Source organism: Prunus dulcis, chromosome 1 (genome assembly GCF_902201215.1).
Source record: "Prunus dulcis chromosome 1, ALMONDv2, whole genome shotgun sequence".
In the NCBI taxonomy this organism is placed as follows: domain Eukaryota; kingdom Viridiplantae; phylum Streptophyta; class Magnoliopsida; order Rosales; family Rosaceae; genus Prunus; species Prunus dulcis.
In genome coordinates, this window is record NC_047650.1 from 13,022,850 (window position 1) to 13,049,798 (window position 26,949).

The following is a 26,949-nucleotide window of genomic DNA, read 5'->3' on the forward strand; positions in this document are numbered from 1 at the left end:
GCACGCCGAGAGGACACAGAACCAAATGCTTATCCGGCAAAGACACCATCCTACGAGAGGGTCGACTCATATTCGGCAGACCATAAGAGGAAAGACAACCGTGCCGATCGAAGAGACCAGCCGAAGAAGGGAAAAGGGCGGTACGGTCGCAACGACAACCGAGGTCCCCTGCCTAATCGTGACCACGGCAACGAGGTCTTTACCCTATTGAATACCACCTCTAAGGCCGTTCTGATGAACGAACAAGAAATAATACCAAAATCGAATCTGCGAAGACCCAATCGGCAAGACAACCGGGATACCGGTAAATTCTGCCGATACCATCAGCACAACATCCACAATACGGAAGACTGTATAAGCCTGAGAAAGATTGTCGAACGGTTGATCAGAGAGGGGAGGCTAGATCAGTATATCGCCCGGCAGCCACCGGCGCCGGTGCCGAACCCAACTCGGCAGATAAACATGATAAGCACTATCAGCGGTGGCCCTACCGTTGCGGGAATGAGCAACCGTTCAATGAAGCAATACGTGCGCGCCGCACAGTTTCCTTAGGTATTCGGTATAGAGGTGAATCGGCACCAGGAAGTACCAAAAGTTCATTGGGAACCGATCACATTTTGCGAAGAGGAGGAAGAGGGAGTCCTCTATCCCCACGACGACCCGATGATCATCGGAGCTGAAATTGCCGACTACGATGTAGGGCGAGTACTGATCGATACCGGGAGTTCCGTAAGCGTGATTTTTGCCGAGGCCTTCAAAGAAATGGGAATAAACGACAACCAGGTCAACCGGCAGTTAACACCTTTGTTGAGTTTCTCTGGGGACCTGGTCCAACCGGTCGGTAGAGTAAAAATGCCAATTACCTTCGGTACCGCACCAAGGAAAACAACGACATACGATCAGTTCCTCATCGTTGACTGCCCGACAGCATACAACGTCATCGTTGGGCGAACGGCACTTACGAGGGTTAAGGCGCATCTTTCGCCCCACATGCTATTGATGAAGTTCCCGACCCCCAACGGCACGGGAGCTGTCCGAGGAAACCAGTTAAGTGCGCGGACTTGCTACGCCACGGCTCTCAAGGCAACCTCTTTCAAACTCCCCGACGAGACCATGTCTGTGCAGGGGTTACCTGAACGGCATGGGACTGGTTGACGACCCAAGAGATGAGTCCCCAACCCCTCACACACAACCCGCCGAGGAACTGGAGACGGTAACCTTGAGCGATGAACAGCCCGATCGTCAGGTTAGGATCGGCACAAGACTCACTCCTGATCTCCGAACGCAATTCATAAATTTCTTGCGGCACCATTCGGAAGTGTTTGCATGGTCTTACGAAGATATGCCCGGCATCGCCCCCGAGGTCATCAGCCATAAACTCAGCATTTCCCCCGTTTATAAACCCGTTAGGCAGAAGCGCCGATCGTACGATGCCGAACGATACGAGGCCATGCGTACAGAGGTCGACAAACTTCAAACCATCGGCTTCATCCGGGAGGCAACGTATCCCGTATGGCTGGCAAATTCCGTGATGGTGAGAAAGGCCACAGGCGGGTGGCGAATGTGCCAAGACTATACCGATCTCAACAAGGCCTGCCCGAAGGACAGCTTTCCGTTGCCACGGATAGACCAGCTTGTGGACGCTACTGCCGGCCAAGAACTGCTCAGCTTCATGGACGCCTATTCCGGCTACAATCAGATATTCATGCACCCTCCCGATAGCGAACACACCGCATTCATAACGGACAAAGGGTTGTACTGTTACAATGTCATGCCGTTCGGTCTGAAGAACGCGGGGGCAACATATCAAAGGCTTGTCAACAAAATCTTCGCCGGATACATCGGCAACATCATGGAGGTCTACGTTGACGACATGTTGGTAAAAAGCAGAACTGCCGAAGAACATCTGCACAATTTATCAACATGTTCGAAATACTAAAAGACTATCGGATGAGACTGAACCCGAAAAAATGCGCCTTCGGTGTATCTTCCAGAAAATTCCTTGGATTCATGATTAGTCAGAGGGGGATCGAAGCGAATTTTGAAAAAATAAAAGCAATCATCAACATGGAGAGGCCGAAGACGACGAAGGACATTCAAAGCCTTACCGGACGCGTGGCCGCCTTGACCCGCTTCATATCGAAAGCTACCGATAAGTGTGTACCGTTCTTTAAAGCCTTGAAAGGGGGCAAATAGAATATCATATGGACTGCCGAGTGTGAAAGGCATTTCAAGACTTAAAGAACTACATGAGCAAGGCCCCTCTATTGTCAAAACCACTGCCTGGAGAAATCCTCTCCCTATACCTTTCGGTATCCAACAATGCCGTCAGTTCGGTATTGATACGAAAACCGAAAAATGCAGAGTTACCAATTTTCTATGTCAGTAAGGTACTCCAGAGTGCTGAACTTCGGTATCCCCAATTAGAGCAGCTTGCACTAGCCCTTGTTGTCTCGGCACGAAGACTTCGGTCATACTTTCAGGCTCACGGAATCAAAGTCCTGACCAACCAACCGCTCCGGCAAGTGCTCCAAAAACCAGAAATTTCTGGCCTATTGATCAAGTGGGCGATGGAACTCGGAGAATTTGACATACAGTTCGTTCCGAGGCCCGCCGAAAAGGGCCAGGCTATTGCCGATTTCATCTCCGAGCTTACCCCATTAACAGCACAGCCGACGCCCGAGGCGGTGACCGAGACCGGATTGCCAGATGAGCTAGACGCCGAACGCTTTGACACCTCAACTCCCGTATGGGGTCTGCACGTCGATGGTTCGGCAAACCAACAAGGATGCGGAGCAGGCTTGGTACTGACAACACCGGACGGACTCAAGATCGAGTACGCCCTCCGATTCGACTTCCGAACCTCCAACAATGAAGCGGAATATGAAGCTCTCCTGGCCGGCCTTCGGTTAGCCAAGAGCATGAATGCAAAACAAATAAGAAATCACAGTGACTCCCAGCTCATCGTGAACCAGGTAATGGCAGACTTCGCCGCCAAGGATGCCTCCATGTACGCCTACCTTTCGACCGCCCATCAGCTACTCCAAAGCTTCCAAGCCTACGAGATCAAGCAGATCCCCAGAGGCGAAAACAGCCATGCCGATGCATTGGCGCCCCTGGCTTCGGCAATAAACGACAAGGTCGGAAGAAAGGTGCCGGTGGAGATTCTTGCCCAACCGAGCACGGTAGCCTCTGAAACGTGTACCGTACGGTATGAGGATACATGGATGTCTCCTATCTATTCGTACCTGACGAACGGCACCCTTCCTGAGGACAAGGCCCAGGCCCGGAAGCTTCGATACCGATCAGCAAGGTACACTGTCGTCAACAATGTGCTTTACAAGCGCGGCTACACCACCCCATATCTCAAATGCCTTACGGCAGAACAGGGGGACTACGTTCTTCGGGAGATCCATAACGGTGTGTGCGGCAACCATTCCGGGTCCCGGTCCCTCGCCCACAAAGCCTTTCGGCAGGGATACTTTTGGCCGACCATGCATCAGGACACTAATTCACTTGTGAAAAGATGTGATAAATGTCAGCACTTCGGTAACGTTCCGCATATCCCTGCCGAACCTCTGACACCGATTGTAAGCCCTTGGCCTTTCGCACAATGGGGACTAGACCTGATCGGTCCAATACCGCAAGGTAAGGGGCAGGTAAAATATGCAGTGGTTGCCGTGGACTACTTCACCAAATAGGTGGAAGCCGAACCTCTAGCAACCATAACGGCAGCAAAGATGGAGGATTTCGTCTAGACTCACATTTGTTGCCGATTCGATATCCCATATGCAATCATTACCGATAACGGCAGACAATTCGATTCGGAACTCTTCAGGCAATTTTGCACCCGCCTGAAAATCAACTTGTTTTTCGCATCACCAGCCCATCCCCAGTTGAACGGTCAAGTCGAAGCAATAAACAAAATAGTGAAGAAGCTAATGAAACGGCAGCTGGACAAGGCCAAGGGAGCTTGGTAGGAAAAGCTTCCCGAAGCACTATGGGCCATTCGGACGTCTTACCGAACGTCCACTGGTGAAACACATTGTTCCCTGGCTTTCGTTTCGGAAGCTGTGGTGCCTGTGGAAATTGGCGAACCTTCCTACCGAACGGAAAACTTCGCACCGAAGCCGAACGAAGAAGCCATTTCTCTAAGCCTCGACCTACTCGAAGAGCACCGGGCACATGCCAACCTTCGAAATGAAGCCTACAAACAACGTGTCTCTCGGTATTACGACTCTAGAGTCAGAAATCGCTCATTCCGAATCGGAGACTGGGTCATGCGCAAGGTATCACTAGCAACCAAAGATGCCACGGAAGGAACCCTCGGACCTTCCTGGGAAGGACCTTATGAGATCATCGGTATCCTTCGATCAGGAACCTACCGACTAAGAGACTCCAACCGCAAGACCCTCGGCATCCTTGGAACGTGGAACATCTAAAATATTATTTCAAGTAACCTAGCCTACGGCATGACCAAATTGTAACCGCTTGGAATGTATTCGCCATTCGGCAGAAATGAATAGAAAGCCCTCGGCACTATTTCTTGAGAACCTCTTTTTTAATTACTCTACAAGCCCACGGCATCTATATATTAGCCTACGGCAATAAATGTTCTACGGCATCTATATTAGCCTACGGCAATAAATGATTTTCGAGATCTTTACACTACAGATTCCATCGGAACTTGGCTATTTAACAGTATGCAATTTAAACACACGTTCAGATTGTTCAAAAAATGCATTTGAATTATAGATGCCCTCGGCATCAACATGTTCAAACAGTCAGAATATATAAAAGCTTTTATATTTAAATAAAAGATGCCCTCGGCACCAACAAGTTAAAATTGCTCAGACAACAGTGGATAAAAATAAGCTTAAATTTGAATTAAAAATGCCCTCGGCATCAATATGTGTTCACAATACATAAAAGCTAAAATTACAAGTACAAAGAAGAAATAAAAATAAGCCCTCAGGCTTCATCGGCGGCGGCAGCCTCGGCAGATCCGGAGGCCTCGGCAGCGTCTTCCCCCTCGTACTCTTCAATCATGTCCTCCGTCAGCCCTTCCGGTAGAGGGGGAAGATCGGCAATAAAGTTCAGATTCAGCTTCTTCCCGGGGTTGTACCGTTTGAACCGGTACAACAGGTCCCCCATCTCCGAGCCCACTTCCTTATCAAGGAGAACGGTGAACTCTTCGGACGAGCAGTACCCCCGGATGGCTGACCGAACGGCATCCTCGATTTCTGCTGCCTTGGCCCGCTCGGACTCCTCTAAGGCCACCTGCACGGCCTCTTTAGCCGCCTCGGCATCCCTCGCTGCCGCCTGCGCTGCCTCCAAGGCCACCCGCATCTCCTCCACCTTCGCCCCCGAAGCAAGAGCCTGCCGTTCGGCAGCCTCTTTCTCCTTGAGCAGGTGGGCGTGGTCCTGGAGTGCCTTGCCTGCCTCGGCAACCTTGGCCTTGCCGTCGTCGTAGGCCTTCTTTGCACGCTCGGCAGCAGTAATGGCTCGCTTGACGCATAGCCACATATCCACGGACGCCTGCACAAAACAGAGAGATTCAGAGGCGTGCCCCACTTTACACAAAAGAAAGAAAGGACGAAAGAAGAAGGAAAATCTTATCGAGGCCTGAAGCCGAAAGGCGCGTCCAGCCTCCTCCTGAAGAAGCTTCTTCTGTAGTTCGTCGATCTCCGGCAACTCCATCTGAGAGCCGACGATCATATGGTTGACGAACTAGACCGTCTTCGATGGGCAGGAGATGGTGACGGCCTCGGACGTGCCGTCCTCGTCCTCCACCGCAAGGACGGCCCTCGGGACCTCCGATCGGCGAGGGCGCTTGGAAGCCGGTGAGGCTTCCAAATCCACCGTCACTGGCTGCTTCCCGGCAGCTTTGGTGGCGGCGGCTTCGGTATCTGATTGCCTCGGCGCAGAGGCATCTGTAGCAGGCCATGCAACAGGCTCGGCGCCCAGCTGTCGTAGGCGCTCCGCGAGGGTCACGTCCTCGGGATCCGTAGACTGCCGAACGAAACGTGCCTGGGGCTGTTTTTTCTTCTTCTTGCTCTCCAGGCCCATCATAAGGCGCCTCATGGAGGACTCGTTCATCTTCTTGCCCTCGGCAGCCTTCCTTGCGTCCGTCACTGGTCAAAAACAATCGGTCAGTCGGCATGCAAAAAAAACAATACACAAAAGGGGGGGCAAGATATCCACTTACTCTCGGCAGGGTTGACGAGGCCGGCTCTGATCAGGTTGTCGGTGAAGAGGAAGCGTGGATAAACTCGCTCGGCAGCAGGCACCCTCAGCCTCACTCTGTCGAGCTGTCGAATCTCACTCTGTTTAGGGTTCGACTGCTTGAGTTTACCTGTCCGAAAAGAGAATTAGTAAAAATAAAACCAGAAAGAAGGAAGACAAAACTCAGCCTATCGATCGGTAACTCGGAAACCTACCGGCAATTTGAAACATCGTGGGTACCGAAAACCGTGGAAGTACTCCCAATGGCGATTCCCAATTGCCGGAGAGTAGCACCCGCCGATTCCTCCACGACTTTTGGGAAGTCGGCACCGAGCTGATGAAGTGCCCCCGCTCGGAAGCCTTCAGGCAGTTCGCCTGAACCCAGCCACCGTGATCAGCGCTCTTAGACTTGGTGATGCTGTACAGGTACGAGAACTGCTCGTAGGAAGGCTCCCCCTCCCCGGTAATTCCGAACGCAGCTATCACCCCCATCAAGGCCACCCAAAAGTTGGGATTGTACTGGCCAGGAGCGTACCCGATCTGGGCAACGATCTTCTGCACGGCAGGCTGCAACGGCTACCTAACCCATTGCAGAAGCACGTCGGTGAAGAAGGTGACTTCACCATCCCCTGGGTCGCTGAGGGACTCGGTAGGGCCCGGAATTCTCATCTTCACCGAGTCCGGAATAAGGTACTCGACCCTAATCCTCTCCAGCTCCCATTCGGTGATCTTGTTGGGCTCCAAGTAGTCGACCCCGAACAGAGTCTTCTTGGGTACACCCACCGGTATCCTAGACCGCTCCCGGTGGATGATCGTCACCCTCGGCCGAGAGGGACCAGCAACGCCCTCACCACGACCGGAGGTGGAGGCCTCCGGCTGATGCTCAATGGTACCGACGCAAGTACCATCCTTATAAACCGAGGCCAGGGGAAGCGGTTGCCCCGTCATAAGCCCCTTGCCGATGCCGTGGGTGGGAACGGAGTTCACCTCCTCACCGAGTATCTCTACATCGGTGTCCTCTCCACCTTCGGCCTCGAGGCTCGCAGCCCCACTGGACGTGTCCCAGCTCGATGACAACTCCTCATCGAACGCATTGGGCTCACTACCGAACGACGACTCGCTATCAGACATCTACAAAAAAAAAAAAAGGAAAAGGAAGCTAAGGCCGTGTCACAAACTATCCTACAGATGCCTACAGCGCTACCTATGGCCACTAGACTACCGAAAGAAAATCCTACCTACCGTTCGGCTAGCCTATGCCATGAGAAGACGTACAGAAATAAAGAGAAAACATTTTGGGAGTACCGAACGGTATCTTACCTTGAGTAGTGTGGGGAATTTGATTGCCGAATGGAGACCTCAAAAATCGCCTTGAATGCCGAGAACTTCTGTGAAAATCGCTTGGATTGCCGTTCACTCTCTTCTGAAATCGCCACACAGAGCTCTCGCGTCAACTCACAATTGCAAAGTGAGCTTTACGTCCAGAGCAACCTCTATTTATAGGAAGAAGGCTGCAACGGTACGCCTCGGGAAACCAAACGGCTCATAAATGCGACCGCCAGGCGTAGCTTCGCTAGCCATGTGTCGCCCGGTGGATGGAGATGTTGATTGCATGCCAGGCACGGAAGACGAAGCGTCTCTGCACGCCAGGCACGGAAGACGAAGCGTCTCTCTGCCCTCACACCTCTCAGCATCGACGACCCTTCGGGTCTCAGGGGAGTATCTTCCGAACGATGATTCCCGAAGGGATCAACACAAGCATCCTTTCCTTCCCCCAAACGAGCTTACCGAACGGCAGAGCACCTTCGAACTGCCATGGAGACTAAATTCCCTTCCGAAGGACCTTCGGAAGAGAACTTGGGGGACTACTGTTTATACCGGAAATAAACGACCTGTTACCGCCAGACACGTGGACAGAATCGATATTTATCACAATGACCCTTCGGCATGTGTCCTGCCGAAGCCATACATTTTGGCTCTTTTGCAACAGGACATGTGTCATGCTCACAATCCGCTTCTACAGTCCCACATCAGAAATATGAGCATAGTGCACGCCTCCCAAGACCTATATAAGAAGACCCCTATCCTCAAAAGGGGGGGGAGAGAAACCAACGGTACGCTACCGCTTGATCTGTAATCTAATATTTACTAAAACCGTACTTACTTAAGCATCGGAGAGCCTTCGGCCGGTACCACACCGGTATCCCAAGGTCTTACCGAACGTGTCCTTTTGCAGGAACTTGATCTTCCGATAGGTTATTCCCTTCCGAAGACATAATATCACTAAGTTGGGCGAAATACGTGCCGAACCACTTTTTCGCATCAACAAGAGAAATCTGAACCAAACTTGTACATTCACAAAGATCTATATGCTCAAGGTTTGAACTCCCAGACAGATCAGGAACTTCAGTCAAATGCTTGCAGTAACTAAGATCGATCACTTTTAGGTTCCCAAGTTTCTGTGACAAATTAAAGAGAAATGTTCTGAATCATTAAATTCACCACAAAACTTTCCCCAACTTATACAAGAACTAAAATAAGCATATAATTATTATATATGTACCTGGCCTCTATTCCAAATTTGCCCAGCTACCTTGCTGCAAGGCATTCGAAGTTCAACGAGATTTTGCGTTGAAAATTTCGTAGGCAGAGATTTCAAAGGGTATGCCAGCCAGTGAAGATACCGAAGAGCATCAGGAAGAGACTTTCCAAGAGTCCACAATCCTTTAGCACTCTGTTGATGTAATTGAACTTTATATCCATAAGCTTGAAGTCATGTTTGGAGCTTAGATGAGGATCATAAATCTTTAGCAATCTTAAATTATACATATTTTGGAAGGCTGCTGCACCACTCAGCTTTGTAGTCGCAGTGGGGTGTAAGGATATGGGTCGAACTGTTGCAGTTCCCTGACAATCAAATAGCAAAGTATAAATGAGAATAAAACATATAACAAAAGTTGACATGTTGATCAAAATGAGTTTTCTATGGTGTCTTTTCATCGAAAGCTCATGATATTTTTCTTTTATGAGAAATGCTTTGGTTCTTACTGTATTGTTTTCCAGCACATGACAGACATCCTCAGCATCCCACAACCTATCACGTTTTCCAGGCTCTTCGATACATTGTTCACGAACAATTGCCCAACTCATTTCTTGTAGCATATCATGCATCTCTAGGCAGTTACTTGTTGAAATCGATACGAGGGACTTAGCAATGAGAACTTTAATCCCCACCGCAAGAAACCGTGAAGATGTATCATTTTTATCACAAAATCCATATCCATCCCTTTATAAAAACATGCCATATCGAGAAATATCTCCCTCTCATTCTTTTCTAATCCATTGTAACTATGTCTCAACACACTCGAATTTCTTCGTTAGGGCTTCTTCCCAGTCTTCTATTCTCTTGTGTGGAAGGAATAAGGGACCCAAAGTTTTGAGAGCTAATGGAATGCCTTTAACATAATGTACCACCTTTCGTGACAACTTAGAAAAATCTACTTTTGGAGACTTATTTTTGAAAGCATGCGACTGATAGAGCTGAAGAGCTTGTTGGGGTAATTTCAAAGGTCAAGAGTTAAAGAAATAAAAAGTTAGAATCTAAAGGGTTTAGCTATTGTGTTTAAAGAGTTAAAGAAATAAAAAGTTAGAATCTAAAGGGTTTAACTATTATGTCTAGTTTATGAGTTGAAGTAAAAATGAGGTTTAGTGGGTATAATGGTTATGGATATGTTTAATGTTGAGTTAATATTATGGCCTATAAATAGGCGGCGTATCCACTGTATGTAATGTGTGTATCAAGTGTGTCTCAAGTGTGTATCAAGAGTATCAATCTTATTGAAGTTTGTTTCAAGTAAGTTTGTGTAGGAGCTCTGTGTAGCCTTCGGGCTTCACATATCCAAAAAAAATATTTTTTATATATTGTATTTCCCCCTTCACATTTAGAGTGTATGAGCATAAGGCTAAATCCACCAATAAGTGGTATCAGAGCTGATACGGTCATGAGGACCTACATAAGAGATGTGGGGTTTGGAGCATGGTCCAATTTTTAAATGTTTTTTGGCATGTAGCATAAAGCGTTGGTTGTGGTTCTATATTTAAATTGTTTTGGCATGATGAAAATTTTTTTGGTTGTTATTAAAAAGTTTTATTGTGGGCTTGAGGTGTGTAGAAGAAAAATATATATATATATTTGTGTGTTGGCTATAAGTGAGAGGCATATTAATGCTAATGAAAAAGGCACATGGATGCCGAATGAGAGAAAAAGGCACATAGATGCCGAAGGAAGAGAGAAAGGCACAAGGATGCCGAAGGAAGAGAGAAGGGCACAAGGATGCGAAAGGAGAAAAAAAAAAAAAAAAAAAAAAAAAAAGAACAATGTTTCCTTTGAAGATTGGGGCAAATGTGACCAAGAAGAAAAAAGAAAGAAAATGGAGTGTTTTTTATATTCATGAAGGAAAGTATTTGATTATTAATTGCGTCCTCTCTTGCAGCCAGAAAAAGAAAAATGTGAGTATATCAGTCGTTGTGACATGCAAGCCTACTTTGATTGAAGCTGCACGCAACCTTAATATTGAACCACATTTTAATTTTGCAACCAAGGGACCGGCTCATGCAATGCAATTCATGTGTCACATTAGTTTTGATGGAGGCGCACATCCAAAATTTTCAAGCAGATGGAAAAACAGGAAGAAGGAGGCAGAACACTTGGCGGCATACTTTTGTTTGAATTATTGGATTGAATATGACATCATTAAAGTGCTTGATGTCCACTTTAATGCGTTGATGAATTTCAAGATCAAATGTGGAAAGCTGCAGGAAGATATTGAGACGCTACAAGATCAGGTGATGGATTTAGAGCTAGAAATTGGAATGCTAACACAAGATGAAAATCCAGAAGAAAATGGTATTGGCCAGCCTCAAACTATCGTTAACATAAGCGACAGGGAAGAAGAGTAAGGGGGAAAAATCTATGTTAATAAGCTTTGAAATTACAGGAGAGATTGTTGAGGTAATTTCAAAGGTCAAGAGTTAAGGAAATAAAAAGTTAGAATCTAAAGACTTTAGCTATTATGTCTAGTTTATCAGTTGAAGTAAAAGTGAGGTTTAGTGGGTATAGTGGTTATGGTTATGTTTAATGTTGAGTTAATATTATTGCCTATAAATAGGCGGCGTATCCACTGTATGTAATGTGTGTTTCAATTGTGTATCAAGAGTATCAATTTTATTGAAGTTTGTTTCAAGTAAGTTTGCATAGGAGCTCTGTGTAGCCTTCGGGCTTCACATCCCCAAAAAAAAATATTTTTTATATATTGTATTTCCCCCTTCACATTTAGACTAGTGTATGAGCATAAGACTAAATCCACCAATAGAGCTTCATTGGGACTTAATCTCTCAACCTCTTATATCTTATCATCATCAACCCTTTCCTCAAGTAGGCTCCTATCTCTAGTTGTTATAATTATTGGACTTCCGCGGCAAAATTGATCATGGTCACCAACAAGAAATTCTAGTTGGCTTGAACCATTCACATCATCAAGAACAATGAGGGCCTTTGTACGGCTGATCCTTTCTCGAGTAAAAGTTGATCCAATAGACGGAGTGTCGATATTTAGATCTTTGTCCTTTAATATCTCACGAAAAAGTTTATTTCGCAAGTGATTTAGTCCATGTTTTTCTGATTCCTCCCTAACATTTGCAAGAAAACAAGAAGCTTCAAATTCAGAGGAAAACCTGTGAAATACAACATCAGCAAGGGCAGTCTTGCCAATCCCACCCATGCCCCAAATACCTAATTAGCAAACACCTGGTAAATCAAAGCATAATAACGACCGAGATATGGAATCAAAGCAAACACCTGAATGCATGTATGTGTTTGCCACTGGAGCCTTGTTCATGGTTCGAGTCGGGTCCAAACACCGAGTGAAAATCCTAATCCTTTATTTTCGTTTTGATTTTGTTGTTTTTAGTAGAGTGGAGGTGCATATTAATCTAGTCGACTCCCTTCTTAGTTTTCTTCCATTTGAGGCCTAACTTATCATTTTAAGGGCCAGTTTGGCATAGAAAAGAAAGACGAATAGATCACTACAAAAAAAATGGCAACAATCACTATTATTTGGTAACATTTGATGACATTTGCTGAGATGACTGAGAAAGGCATAAAGCCTAATTCATCAAATGTAAGTTGAAGAATCAAGAGATATCAAGAATTGCCCCCTTATTTATGTTGAGGCATAATGTTATGACTTACGCCCAAGTTCAAAATTGAGCCCCTTCAAATTTGTATGTGTTTTCATGAACATAGCCACATACAAAAGGCACTTGAATAGACTCAAATACCCTCAAAATTAAAATACTAATAAGCTTCAAAACCAAAACCAAGTAAGCCTTTTCCCGTTGCATGGGAGAACCTGAAATGAAACCAAGAATGTCAATGTGCAAACTCTCTACTGTAGAGATCCTTGCCTTCCAAGCCAAAACAAATAGGCAGTTTGAATGATGACAAAAATCCTCATCCAGAAGCCCGTGAGATTACCAAATTTCTGTCTAATAGTATTTTTTTCAGGTTGACTTGATCTTTACTTTTTTTAGGGTAATTAGGTATGTTGAAGTGAGAATTTTAATATATTTGAAATTTTATACACATTAAATTAGGGACTAGATTTTAGACCAACAAAAACTCAAAATAAAATGAGACTTCGAGTCAGGAACTGGTCTTTGTTTTAACTGTCAATCCATCACGAAGAGCACTTCCAGCAGAAGGCCTTTGTCCGGGTAGGAGAGGGCCTAGCCCCACGAGACGGCTCCAGCACTCAAGGGCAAACCTAGGCAAGGCGTGGGGCTCACCAACCTGGGCAAGCCCACAGGCAAAATCAGCCCGTGCTGCTGCATGGGCAAGTGATATAATGATGACATCATTATGATATCAACAGCCAATTTGAATAACAAAAAAAATTGAAAAAAATTCAGATTTTTTTTTTTAATAAATAACTAGCCATATTCTTTACTTTCCACACCAAAACTCTACAAATTTCTCTCCTCATATCTCATGTGAATAGTGGTTGCCCTTAAATTGCCATGGTAATAGGTGAAAACATAACAGGCCTTTTGAAAGAACTGCCACTATTCACATGAATAGTAACAACCGTTGCCTCCTCTTGCCTTTTGCCATGGCAAATATGCTGAAGTGCTCTAAAGAATGTGTTATCGAGTTAGCTCTGACCTCACAATAAGTTATAGGATTTAAAGTTTCAGACCAAAATTGGATGAGTTAAAACTTAAAACTGCAAGAGTCATAATGAAACTTGCTCCTTTAAAAAAACATAAATAAAACTTAATTATACAGTGCCCCCCCTAAAACTAAAAATCCCACATTGCTCTCCGAAAGTCACGACCACCCACGTTGCCCTCTTGACTTAACCAAAATTTTATTCGCTTTTTATTCCTGTCAATAACTCCGTCAAAATTGAAGATGTCACCTGCATTACCTCTCTCATTTTAGGCGTCATAGAAGCCATGTTAGCATTTTGATGGAGATTTTTAGGAAATTGACAGTGGGGGGCCAAAGTATAAACATCGGTCAAATAGGGCAAAGTGTAATTATAACTTCCAAGGGCTAATGTGAAATTTGACCGTAATTTTACAGTAATTGCAGCAATTAAGCCAAAAGAAAAGCAAAAACAAAACTGTTAATAAGTAATTTGGCATGGCTGAAGCGAATGTTCATATGACTCCATGACGTACCATTATCCAACACAACTTTCTACATGAAAAGTAAACCTAAAGTATTTACTCCAAAAAAAAAAAAAAAAAAAACTCACCTAAAGATTATTTGTATTGTGGGGGAAGCTTGCCTTTTGCTAATATGTACAGATTCACATGGCAGCATGTGATAGAAAACCATAACAAAATTATGGCCCATAGAGTAACTCAGTCCCACCTGGTAAGTTTTTATATTTGGCCAAGTTGCTTCTCTTATTTACACATCTTCAAATCATCTAATTAGCATAATGCCAACATCTATACAAGCACAAGAACTAGAGAATCTCTTTTTTTTTTTCTTTTTTTTTTTTTTTTGGTCTGAACAAGAACTAGAGAATCGGATCAAACTAATTCCATGAAAAGAAGCACGCTGGAAAGTGATGAAGTTACAGTGCAGCATGCTACCTCAGAATATGGAGATGTTCTGATGAAAAGATTCCCAGCCAATTTGTTGGCCATATAGTTACAAAGGTGGACCTCTCCATTCCTCACAGTGAGCTGCTTGTTAATGACTCAGAACTGAGAAAAACCAGCATTTGGTAAAGACCTGCATCTTGCCTCAACTGCCAGCGTCTTAATAACACCTCGGCATGGGTCAGATCCAAATATAAGGTTTGATATCCCAATTGAACAGCTATTCTTTCCCAGACAACCCTGCAAAAAGGTAATATTCTCAAAATAGGAGTACCAAACTAAAAAGGCACGAAACAAGAAACAAAATAACATGTCAACAAAGTGGATTCAAGCAATGCCACTGAACTTCCTCTTATGTCTTATCTATCAGGCCATAGGTATTTAAGGTTACAATCGTTTGAAATTGTTACCAGACCATGGCATTGCCAGTGACTAGTGACATCATTCAGTGGAACTTACATCACTTTATTCAGAAACAACTGAATCTGTTAGTGAGTCCCTTGCTTTATTTCTTAACAGTGTCAAATTACAGTCCAAAACTGTACAATGAAGAGAATCTCGCAATCTTTGACCATAGGAATAGTTTCTATTTGAACAAGTGAATGACCTATCCAATCAAACGGCATTTTAGTATAGAGAACATACATTTGAGTGACGATAACGAGATATGAGAAAATAAGAACAAGTTGTCCAACTAAGAAAAGGGACCAACCAAATTCTTACAGCAAAAAGCTTACAGTTAAATCATAACTCCCAGCCAAACTATGAAAATCAAACAAAAGGTAGCTCCAGTGGCCTCCTTTGTACCAAAAAAGAAGAAACAAAAATCAAACGGTGAATGCCCCTAAAATGCTTAGATAAAACAAAGCCCACAAAGACACCAAAAACCTGCTCCGATCCCAAAGGAAATCCACATCTTCCCTCTTATTTAAAAATTTCTTGTGTTTCTTAAAACAGAATTTTAAAAAACGAATAAAAGTTTAGACTGCAGAACATAAAAGAGTGAACACCTTGTTCACAGCACATGCATCGAACGACATGATTTGCTCCTCTCCAGTCATGCACATAGAAAAGGGAACAGGGCTTTCTTGGAATGTTTGAAGGGAAAAAGACAGTATTAAGGCCTACCAGCATGCAGTTTTTCTGGTGATCACCAAATTTATCTTATACATAAATTTACTAAAGCTCTGCAAGCAAACTTGTGACCCTTTTAGTGGTAATTACTAATTATCCAAAGCGTAGTAATCACATTAGTTCAAAACTCAGGCCACAAAGTACGTGAAATGTTCAAGTGAAACTCAAGTTCAATGCCCATTGTGAAGCAGATACCACGTTTATATGAATATACCGGAGATGATCTAAAACATCATTACCTCAGAGACTATGGACAATGAATTGGCTGCATGACAATTGCCTCTAGCAAAGCTCTGGCAGCTACCTTGAGGAGTTCCATAGCTAGCAAATTCTATGGAAGTGATCATCATCCCATCTTGACACTGCAAATGCATTTCTGGTCTCAGATCATTTACTGCAATTTTTCCATCAATAAAGTCTGGATCGAACCACTTCTGGACAGGTGGGTAGTGAGACTCTGACACTTGAGCACAGATGACCCGGGTTGCACGCAACTTGATTGAAATCTCAAATGGATTCCCTCCAGTTTCCTCCAAGATAACAAGTAAATTACTGGAAGCCTGTAACCATGACCGTGGTATGTGGTACCTGCAGAATAACCAATTCTGGCTATGTTAAACAACGAAACTTATTTCCTATTTATTCAAGTATAAATTACAAAGTTAGACTCCTAAAGTAAAGGGAAACATTTGGATGCATGGGTTGCAATAAATTTTTAATAGGGAACTACATTTCTTCAGCCAGATAAAACAATGGTTTCAGCTAGTTTTAATTATTTCATATATTTCCACATAGAAATTTACCAGGTTTGAGTAGGCTTCCCGCAATTGGTTGAGCACTTATTGGAGTTGTATGGCCCACGATAATCACAGATTTCTTGGCATCCATCCTTTGGAGCAACAAGTGTCCAATATCTTCCTATATGGTGGCCGTTGACCCAAGCCTGGCCCTTTCCCATGCTTCCTAAATCAAGAGCAACTGGATCTGTGCCAGCAGGGTTGTTGAAGTATGTCTGCTTTATTTGAAAAGAGGAATATTCTTAAATAAATTATATCTGAAGAAATAAACGAGTGATATACCATGCACTACAACTTGAAGAGACCAACTTCTGATAGTTATTTCAATTTCCAACACCACCCTAATTGGGTTTCAAAAACCTAACTTGTATACTAGGCCCATTAGATTATCAAAATAAACATAGGCCCATTAGAAAACTAAGCATCTAAAACAATTGCAAAACATAACCCATTTGGTCTATGTGAAGGCCGTCGAGATCTGGTCTCTATGTGGGTTGAGATGGGGATTCAAGATCTCAACTCAGATATCAACCCATCGGGCAAACAAAGCTACTTCACTTCCAGAGCCATTAAAAACATGAAGAATTCATCTCAACTCTTGATAATGCACATAAAATTAAGAATTCTGACGATAAATGAAGAAAATACCAGAAAAAGACTAACAATAGACAATTTGTAGCAGGCACCGACAATTTTGAACCCTTTTCCACTCAAAAAGTAGCAACACCTAAGCATAGTGCTCAGGTGAAATGAAGTTGTGCTCCCTCCCTATCAACTAGGGTCCATTTGAATAAGGAGCCACGTTATATTAAAGGTTTTTAGAGCCAAGAAAAGATCAGCGGAAAACATGGATAATCCCTAATCATTACAAAACAAAGGAATAGATGCTAAGTTTTCATAATGTAACTTTTCTGAAGAATTGATTTACCTTGTACCAGGTAAATGTGGATGGATAAGCATCCAGTGACAGCTCAGCCCAACCTGCCTTCTCATTTTCTTCTATGGTGTATATTTTCAAGAACTCACCCTTAAGCCCAACCTATAATCAAAACAAATTAACATCCACCTGACAACTTTAATACTTTTGACAGATAAGAGCTTGCAAAAAAAAAAAATTATTTCACAAAAGACGAGATCAAGGTATTCGATGCAATAGCCATGTTATAAGAATGGTAAACAAAATTTAATTTTGGAAGCAGTGACAAAAACGAGAAAAGGAATCTGTATTCTTATGAGCTTCAAACCATTTCCAATTTTGTAAAAGGCAAATTCAAATACCTATTTGGCATTGAAAATTGTTCCATACAGTTACTAAAAGTCTTGAGTTCCAACTCTTAATGCAGACAATAAATCCCCTCTGTATACTGTTAAGAAACCATGGGTAGAACTTGCCCCTAAAAACCGGCTTGTATGGAAAGGGTGCCCATGAGCTTTTAAACCACTCTAGGATATGCTATTTTTCCAATGTGTGATCATGAGTCCTACCATATTCCATGCAAAAGTATTCACTAATTGAGTGAACCATGTCCTGATCAAGACTTTAACATTTCCTAACTTTATCATACATGAGCTTAAGATTGCACGTTGTAGATTTAAAATAATGAAGATGAGGAAAGATTTTTTCTCACATTATTAACTCAAAACAAGTGCCACAAACAAATGAATGACACGAGATTTTCCCATCTTCAAATTTGAGTTTGCTGGAGCTACAGATCTATAATGCGGGAGTAATCACCCAGGTGAATTAGTAAATATTTTCAGGAATTCACATTTGTATGAATAGTGATTACTATTGCAATGCATATTAGAAGCTGATATTGCCCCCAATTCTATTATACTGAAGAATGCAACTTTAATATACGAATATCCAAATTTCAAGGATTAGATCATGGACACTCTCGATTTAGGTCCATATGCCTGATAAATGTTTAAATGAGATTTCGATAAAGTGCTGATATGTTGTGCCTGAAAATCGGCAATTTGATACCCACATTGAGATCTATTTAATAAATGGGCAAAGGTGCAGATAGAACTTATAAGTTGGCAGCATGTAATCAGTATAACCAAGCAAATAACCATTTAACTTAGAAGGATAGTTTGGAAAGGGGAAAAAAGATAGAAGACGAAAACTCACAATCAAATTCACTACTACATCACGTACCTGGTAAGTCCATAACAACTTTGTGAGGTCAACATCCCCATTTTTAAAGCCGGTTAGTTTAACCTGTCCTCTGAATCCAGCCCCATCTCTCTCCAATAAAGCACCATAGTTCTGTATAATAATTATCAAATCATATGACACGAATGGAATCAGTAACACCATCCCTTGGGGCCACGTAGATCCAACGGAATAAAGACAAACAGCTTATGTAGATTTTTTTTTTTTTTTTTATTTTCTTCTGAGGAAAAGAGAGAGGATATTAAGAAGAGAAGGGGATGCAATGAAAGTGGACCAGAGGTGCAAATGAAATAACCCGCCACATACAATAGACAGAAACACCAAGTCCAAAGAAAATTACAAAACAACACCAACCAGGCAGAAACAGAAAACAAACCAGCCAACCTACAATCAAAATCCTCAGAAATATCAGCTCCCCAATCTATATTCAGAAGGAAATGAACGCAGTCAAAAAACCAAGAACAAACTGAGGCCCAAAGCAAGGCCTAGAATCTGGCCTTCTCCCACAGGAAGTCCACTCTCCCCGGCTTTACTCTTGGAAAACTCTCAATAAATAGAGTAGCAAGAAGAAGGCGGCACCAACTCAATCTAGCTACATGAAAAAGCTTATACCACACTCTCACGGCGTGAAATTTAAGGCCAGAAATGTAGATGACTGCTTTGAAACCAAAGCAAGGCGCAAGCTACAAGTTCCTAATTCAAGGACAGATTGGGTACACGTTACTTAGTTCATGATAGTATAGGTACCACCCTTAGGACTTCACTAGCAAGTAGGTTTATTCAAGTGAGATGGTAGCTCACTTCTTTTCCAGGCTACTTCCTCAGAAAGTTACTCCTTCACTTAGCAGTTAGCACCCACAGAAGAATAAACAACCTCATTCATTAAGACCTGCAACCCATTCCAACTTGTCTTTTAAGAAAGGAAATGCATATATTCTTACATTTCTGTGAGTTCCATCTTACAAGCACTTTCAGTGAGATCTAACAAACATCAGTGACTCTTCCTGTGCTAAGTAAGGTGCAATATGTCTCTCTTCTATCCTTTGAAATATAGGCCAAACCATGTCCCAGTTTTAGACTTGATCCTCACTAACCAGAATCTACCCTCCTGATACAAACTACTTAAAAAATCAACCCACCCACAGCGTAGCTATTTAAAATTCGTTTACCTGTTATAAGAAGTTCCTCATATATATAAAATTCCTAGATCTCTCTCACACTCTATATATATATATATATATATATATATATATATACAGATATTCTGTTATCCGGATGTCCGCACGTTATTATTGTGCGGATGCTATTGTAAACAGGCAGGAAAGCAACTTTACATCCAAAGGCTTCGTGAGAACACATAACATTGGCTCTGAACATGCTAAACTTTTTACCTGCAATCCCACTGTCTGAGATAACAACACCAAATCATTGTATCCCTTGAGAAACTTAACAGGTTGCTCCACCATGACCCAATGACCGATGACACTGCCTTCAATAAAGAGTGCAATAACACATATATTAGACAAACCAATATACAATAACAGTTAGAGAGCATATGAAGGAATAATATGCACTGCCACATTGAAGAAATCATATATCTGCAGTAGTTTGTTAGTATGAATGTCCAAGAAGAAGTAGATTAACTTGAGTCAATTAAGCATCTTCATGGTGCCAAGAAAACAACCGCAATGATATTCATTGGAATATAAAACACTGATGTATTCAAAAGGAATAGTTACTCAGATCCGTGAGTATATGAATGAATATCAACAATCATAAGAGCTAAGTCTTATAACCATAACAGCAAGGTTATAGCTTCTTGAGACTCCTAACAAACAAGTACAATTACCTATTATTAGGTGTGAACTTAGAACATATATTATTATGACGAGACTCACTCGCCACGTCAACACAATACCCCAAAACGATTATTCACTAAGGTCTTCCCATAATCGCTCCAATGACCCAGATCAACATTGCACATATTGTAGGGCTTGGCATATTTTTTCCTTGTCTCATGACTCTAGTGCTTTAAATTGACTACTAATATCCTCTTTTCTGGATGTTCATGAAAACTGGTGGGGTCACGATGATAAATAAGTATCAGCAGGAACAGCCCTTTAAAATGATTCAACAAAGCCATATATCTCTCGATAATTCTTTTACATATCTTCCCTAGCTCATTCCACTTCTTTCTTAATGAGCCACATATTTATACAAATCTTTCCATTTTCCAGATCATAATTGCTCTAGTGAATAACTAAAGAAAATAGACAGATGCTCGCTCATCAAAGGATAAACCTATATTTTTACAAGATGCATCATAGTCAGAACTACCATCACCTGTAAGCTGACCATTAACAAATACGCGTAACACATCACGCATGCTATCAATTGCAACTGCTGGACTAATCTTGCTTTCCTCCCAAAAGGAGATGTCATCATCTGAAACAAAGATTCTGCATTCCACAAGTGAATTAATAGGTATTGACAAATATCAAAGAGTTTTGAACAAGAATAGTTAACTTGCTCAAAATAAAAGTTGACATGAGTTGATTTAAGAACTGTAGGTACATTAAACCCTAGCAATCTCCATCAGAGGCATGAAAATCAAGATAATGAATTTTGAAACCAGCACTATCATTATGCAACACATGAAATTCCAACCATATAATTGGAAATCAAATATTGGTTACAAATTACAGTTGACAACTACTAGATGCCAAAACGCAGTTACTATTAATGTTTCTTTATTTTCAATGACTGAAAGGATAAAGGATGTAAAATCCCAAATGACTGGGTAGCTACAACCCAGTTATCACTTTGTTCCGTCATAGACCAGTATTTTTTTATGCCAATCAGAAAATGTTAATGAAATCAAATAAGTGGTGAAAGGCCACATAGGTGGAAGGCAAGGAGTAATAAGTCACAATTTGATATGTTATGCCAAGCAGGAAATGTTAATGTTTGTTATGTTATGCCACATAATACTCATCCTATCCAACAAATCTGATCCACTTGTAGAGCTGTATTCAATAATATAGATGTACCTGGTTATATGCCAGAGATAATCAGAAAGGTCTTTCGTCACATTTAAATGCTCCAATATTCCTTGAACTGTAAAATTATTCTCACTCCAAACATTGATTGGCTCCTTTACAGTCATCCACGATTTGGTGATAAACAAATCTTCATTCTTGGTAATGAGTTGTTGTCGTGTAGATATACCTGAGTAAAGAGGCAAATCAAACTCTACACTTTTGATGGTAGTTTGTGCCCCAACCTGCCCAAACATTGGAAATTTGAAAAAAAAACCAAAAAGACTCAGAGAAAACCACTTAAAAGCTTGTTATAGGCTAACATAAGCACAACTGTGATATTATCTTCATTTAAGCAGTTCTTAATCGACAAGGATCATTCTAGATGAATTTACCCACAAATTATTTGGAGATACCATGAACTAAACTTCATTGAAGTACCTAACTGATGAAGGGAGACATGCAACTGACCGCATCAATATAATTTGTATGCTAAAAATTATCACTGGAACCATTAGGCAAGACTGTTTATGGTTTCATATAGAATCAAAATATCCTATTCTTTCTATTTCACTGGGGTTTGGAGGAATTTCCGTGTATGGTCACTCCAAGCAGGTTGGTAAATATTCAATTCAGCTCATCACAACAGCTTGGCTGTTGAGCTCAAGTTAGAATATCAACAAATTATTAATAGCTTCAATTAAAATTTCATTCAGAACGCAGTACATCACTGAAATTTCAATGCAGGTCATATGATGTGATATACGCTGCCAACAGGTGCTTAATGTTCCATTCATCAACAAGTGCAATGTCGAATAATGCAACCATACCTTGGCAGTGTTGAACACCACGTTCCTGCAGTCTGGCAAAATACTGACTGACCATGGTGGTAGGTTATACTTTTGACCAAGAAATGTTACAGAAGCTGCTTTATGTTGATCGATGTTTGCAAGGAATGCGGAGCAACTGATTTGAGTTCCATACCAAGTAAAGTTCAGGCCTTCATGGTGAGCTTTCATACTGTATACATGTGCCTGAATCCAAAACAGAAATTATCTTGAAGGTAGGACTAACAAAACTCCAAAACGACCCACAGAAAAATGATACCAACGGAACATTACTGTTTCTGACATTAGTCACATGTAAAAGACCTGAGGATGGAACAGTAAAATATTGGGAAACTTCTTTAGTGCAGTTCTAGATGTCTAACAGAACGTGTGTTTTTTTTTTTAAAAAAAAATTTCATGGAGCTGTTTAACTCTAGATGGCAAATTCTCCCCCGTGGGGAAAATTTTGAAAGAGTGAAAGAAACTTTTAACAGACAATATATCTCAAACTACTTATTTCATTTCAGTTAGGAAAGCAAGTGCTCTAAGAAGATCCACCGTTTACATGAGACTACAATGACAAAGTAAATTATTTAAAATCATAGACATTTAAAAATAAATAAACACGGAATGGTTTATTCTTTTGTGTGTGTGTGTGTGTGTGTGTGTAAATTTAGGGAAACTTGCAAATATAAGCAGTTAAGAACTGGATCATCAGATCACTAGTTTCTCTTTACAACTACCTCTATGAGGTCCTGATAAAAAGTCTAAGAAGAAATACATGCTATGGAGAACATGATAGGTGACAAATCACGACGACTACCAGTCAAAAAAAGAAGATGCATATATTGATTATAATTTGTATCAAATTATCAAGACCAGGCAACTATGTAGATAAGCGCACTTATTACAGCAAGAACAAATAACTCAAGGTTTGGCTGAAACCTCTTGGTTTAGTCCCAATTTTATATAATGCGGTGAATCAGCAGCAACGAGAGCGGGTTCACAGAGCTTTATAGCAGCATGTAGATCCTTCAAATGTCCCCATTTAGGGTCACTCAGCAGACCTAGTTAATAAATCAGTACATTTATTGGATTCAGTAATGTAGCAATTATGCTAACTTTTCATTATAATATAATCCACAGGAAACTCATTATGACTCAAACGGAAGGGCTTGCACATGCACTGAGAGAAAATGAAGCACCCAGAGGATTAAAATGTAGTCATTTTGACCCAGTTTAACCTACCATATTCATCAATTGGAGCATCATAATCATAACTGGTAATATAAAAGGGGCCCCCAGAAGTCCGTCCAAAGTTTGTTCCACCAAAATACTGCAGCCACGCAGCAGTCAAGATACAGCATTCTCATATAGTTAATAGGAGCATAAATAAGATATAACTCAATGAGATGTAATTTGACAGCAAACAAAGTAGGGAAATCAGTCCACATTTCAGCTGTTGCTATTACCTTTATTGCCAAAAAGTAATTACTTCTGAACCCTACCTAGCTCATGTAGATGTTTGACTATTGTCCCGTCCCATGATGGTACTAATTGGTCCCTATCCATCTAGCTATAGAAACCTTAACTTTGTAATTCTTTCACTAATATTAAAAGCACTGAAGAAGGCAATTATGGAATCAATTTTGGCCCCAAAGGAAACAAAACATTTTGGTCACAGCAAAAAAATGCAAAATAAAGTTTAGCGGCATAATGACACCACCCAAGACATGTCAAACAGATATACGTGTCAAAAATTTTATCTTGCATATGAGACATACAGTTTCCATGCACTTTTATCAGACTAAATCAGCAGTGCATATATGGGTTGTCCATGTACCATATAATAATTCTGAAAGCTCCCTCCGCGTTGGTAAAAGCGTGCTACTGCAAATGCAAGATCTTCAACAGGCCTGTGAGGTAATCTTCCACCCCATGACGCATACCTTTAAAAAATGAATGCAAAAAGGTTAGACAACCACTGCAAGAAGCAAAACGTGTAAAACCCAAAGGGGAAGACAGAATTCATTTTGGGAGATGTGTGTTTTTGGAATTCTTCATTGAGAACCATTTCTTCATGTCTTTATAGGATTTTCCCGGTCTCACAATGTGTCCAAGCTGGCAAGAAAGTGATGACTTTTTGGTAGGTGTTTTTTTGGCCTCTTTTGGAGATTTATTGGAAAAATAAGAGATTCTTTGAGGGCAAGGAGGAAGTAGCAGAGTTGCATTGGGATAGAAGTTAGAAATAAAGTTTAGCTGCTCTATGGGCTTCTTCGTCAAAGAAACTGAAGAACATTCGTTTCTATGTGATTCTTCTGGACTGGGGAGAGTGTTGTATTCAATATAATTTGTGTTTTTTTGAGGTCGCTGATATATTTTTTGAGGGACTTATCAACCATCTTTTTTGTACTATCTTTTTAGCAACACAACATGTGCCCTTATTATATTATAAAAATAGATGATTCAAAGTTGGAGGCCTAATACAAATACATAGATTTAAAGAAAGTAAGGCCAGCAAATTCATGGGATATCAGCATACCATCCATCCCAATCTTCTGTCCACAGTGTTGGTTTGTTATAGGAATTTGGCCTGTAACCATCGCAATAATATCCATTGCATGCATCTATCTGTGAAAAACAAAAACTATTTATACATAGATTACAGCCATGCAGAAATTTTTAAACATTACGGGCTTCCACAAAACAAAGTGCATTTAATTACTTGTCCTATCCATCACATCTTGTTGAATTTTAATACTTGTCATTTTTCATTTTTCAGTGCAATATAACATTCATAAGCATTGGTGACAAATGGACACACATCACAAGGTAAAGGCCTTACAACACTTCCTGGAGCATCAACTTGCTTGCACATGACCCATGGAACCCCAGCACCGAGACCTAGAGCCATCTCAGCAGCCCACTTCACATATTCTTTCCCTTTCTGGCCAAATGAGCTTTCAATATTTCCATATTCATTTTCAATCTGATAAAAATTTAATTGCAGCCTCATTAAAAGCATATATGAGTAAAGCCATTTGAAATAATGAAAACATAGAAATAAATCTGATCACGAATGAGCTTATTTAAAGAAAAAGCTCATCTGCATTCATCCTGTGCAAGCAGGAATGGAGAAAGAACAGATTTAAATATCTGAATAGGAATGGAAATATGTACTCAGTGTGTGTGTCACCGTGGGAAATATTGCGTGAAACAAAACCCCACGCATCCAAGTCATGGTTATGGAATGGCCTTCACACCAGACATAGTGATGCAGGATGCATAGGACCTAAATTGTTTAGTTGCCTAATTTGTTTGTTAGTTTCCTATATTCTTTAGTTTTCCAAATCCTAGTAGGATTTCTAAGTTTCCTATTTTATTAGGAATAGGATTTCTGTTTTAGCTAGGGATTTTAATCCTATTGTCTCTAGGTTTTAGTTTGCTATAAATACCCCTATGTAGTTCTTTAAAAGGCAGATTTGAATATTGATTAAACCTTCTCTTAACTCTCTGATTTCTGCCTGCCTTCTATCTTTCTTTCCTTCAGCTTTTCTTATTCTTTTCTGTCCTATTGCTCTGAGTGTTAAAACTAACACACCCAGGGCTGTGCTACATCAATTGGTATCAGAGCCTCTTGCTCCGCCGCTGTTACTCTGCTTCGTTGCCTCTACTCGTCGTCATGGCTCCCAACATCACTGTTGCCAATTTGGCAGACCAATTTCAGGAATTCAAGGCGAAAATTTCTACAGATGTCACCACTTTGGAAACTCAGTTCACCAAATTGATGGCTGCTCAAAAGACTGAATTTTCGTCCATGTCCACAGATATTGCCAAATTACAAGCTTCCGTGACGCTGCTCGTCACCCACCTCTCAACCGTGACTCGTGAACCATCCTCCACATCTGCTGTCCTCTCTAGTTCGTGCACACCTTCTCTCCAGGCTGGTCTCCTTCCCAATCCATCTAAGGATTCCAAGTTTCAAGGCCACCTGGGCCTTCCATCATCTTCTGCGGGGACATCTCTGGTTCACTCTGAACCAAATTTTTCCGCAGGATCTGTCCCTAAACTCCATTATACCCAACATACGATGGTTTCTCCTCTCGTGGATGCCACTATCCCACCCTGACCCCACGAACATCACGTCGTCCACTGAAACTTGGATTTTGAGATCGCCCGTCATGCCAAGCCTACTGCCCCTGACTTCGATGGTCGCGGGGATCCTACTATCTTTGTTGATTGGATATCGGCTATGGAAGATTATTTTGAATGGTACGACATGTCCGATGCACAACGGATCCGGTTTGCCAAACTTAAACTCGTAGGAGCCGCAAAACAGTACTGGAAGGCTACTGAGCATCATCTCCAACAACTGGGACAAACCCCTGTGATTTTATGGGATGAGATGAAATTGAAACTCCGGGAACAATACCTTCCATCTTTTTATCGTCACCAATTGTTAGATCAATTATGGACTCTTTCCCAGGGTACTTCAACAGTCCAAGACTATTATTCTCGCTTTGTGGAGCACAAATTGCGTTCTGCCCTACAAGAAGAGTTGGCAGTCACAGTTT

General features: G+C 41.8%; 2 protein-coding genes and 1 pseudogene across 5 annotated transcripts; 1 reads left to right on the forward strand and 2 right to left on the reverse strand.

Moving 5' to 3' along the window:
* Positions 1–1,342: 1,342 nt before the first annotated feature.
* Positions 1,343–4,442, forward strand: LOC117614289. The gene is made up of 3 exons (XM_034343052.1): positions 1,343–1,781; positions 2,365–3,648; positions 4,072–4,442. Exons 1-3 carry the CDS (start codon positions 1,343–1,345, stop codon positions 4,440–4,442), a joined length of 2,094 nt encoding a protein of 697 aa, XP_034198943.1.
* A 2,359-nt stretch (positions 4,443–6,801) lies between these two features.
* Positions 6,802–12,005, reverse strand: LOC117614298 (annotated as a pseudogene).
* Positions 12,006–13,894: 1,889 nt separating this feature from the next.
* Positions 13,895–25,406, reverse strand: LOC117623398 (beta-galactosidase 9). Of its 4 annotated transcripts, none has more exons than XM_034354366.1 (14): positions 25,221–25,406; positions 24,918–25,006; positions 24,219–24,324; positions 23,624–23,711; positions 23,321–23,442; positions 22,379–22,582; positions 21,561–21,793; positions 20,854–20,969; positions 19,902–19,999; positions 18,493–18,603; positions 17,260–17,370; positions 16,338–16,546; positions 15,774–16,122; positions 13,895–14,640 (listed from the first exon to the last, which is right to left on the reverse strand). In XM_034354366.1, the coding sequence occupies exons 1-14, from the start codon at positions 25,398–25,400 to the stop codon at positions 14,500–14,502; spliced, it is 2,157 nt and encodes a 718-aa protein (XP_034210257.1). In that variant the 5' UTR covers positions 25,401–25,406; the 3' UTR covers positions 13,895–14,499. The 4 variants fall into 4 exon arrangements, with proteins under 4 accessions (XP_034210257.1, XP_034210265.1, XP_034210279.1 ...); XM_034354374.1 differs by having other exon boundaries at positions 24,918–25,022; positions 25,221–25,369; XM_034354388.1 differs by lacking the exon at positions 24,918–25,006 and having other exon boundaries at positions 25,221–25,369.
* Between the last annotated feature and the right edge of the window lie 1,543 nt (positions 25,407–26,949).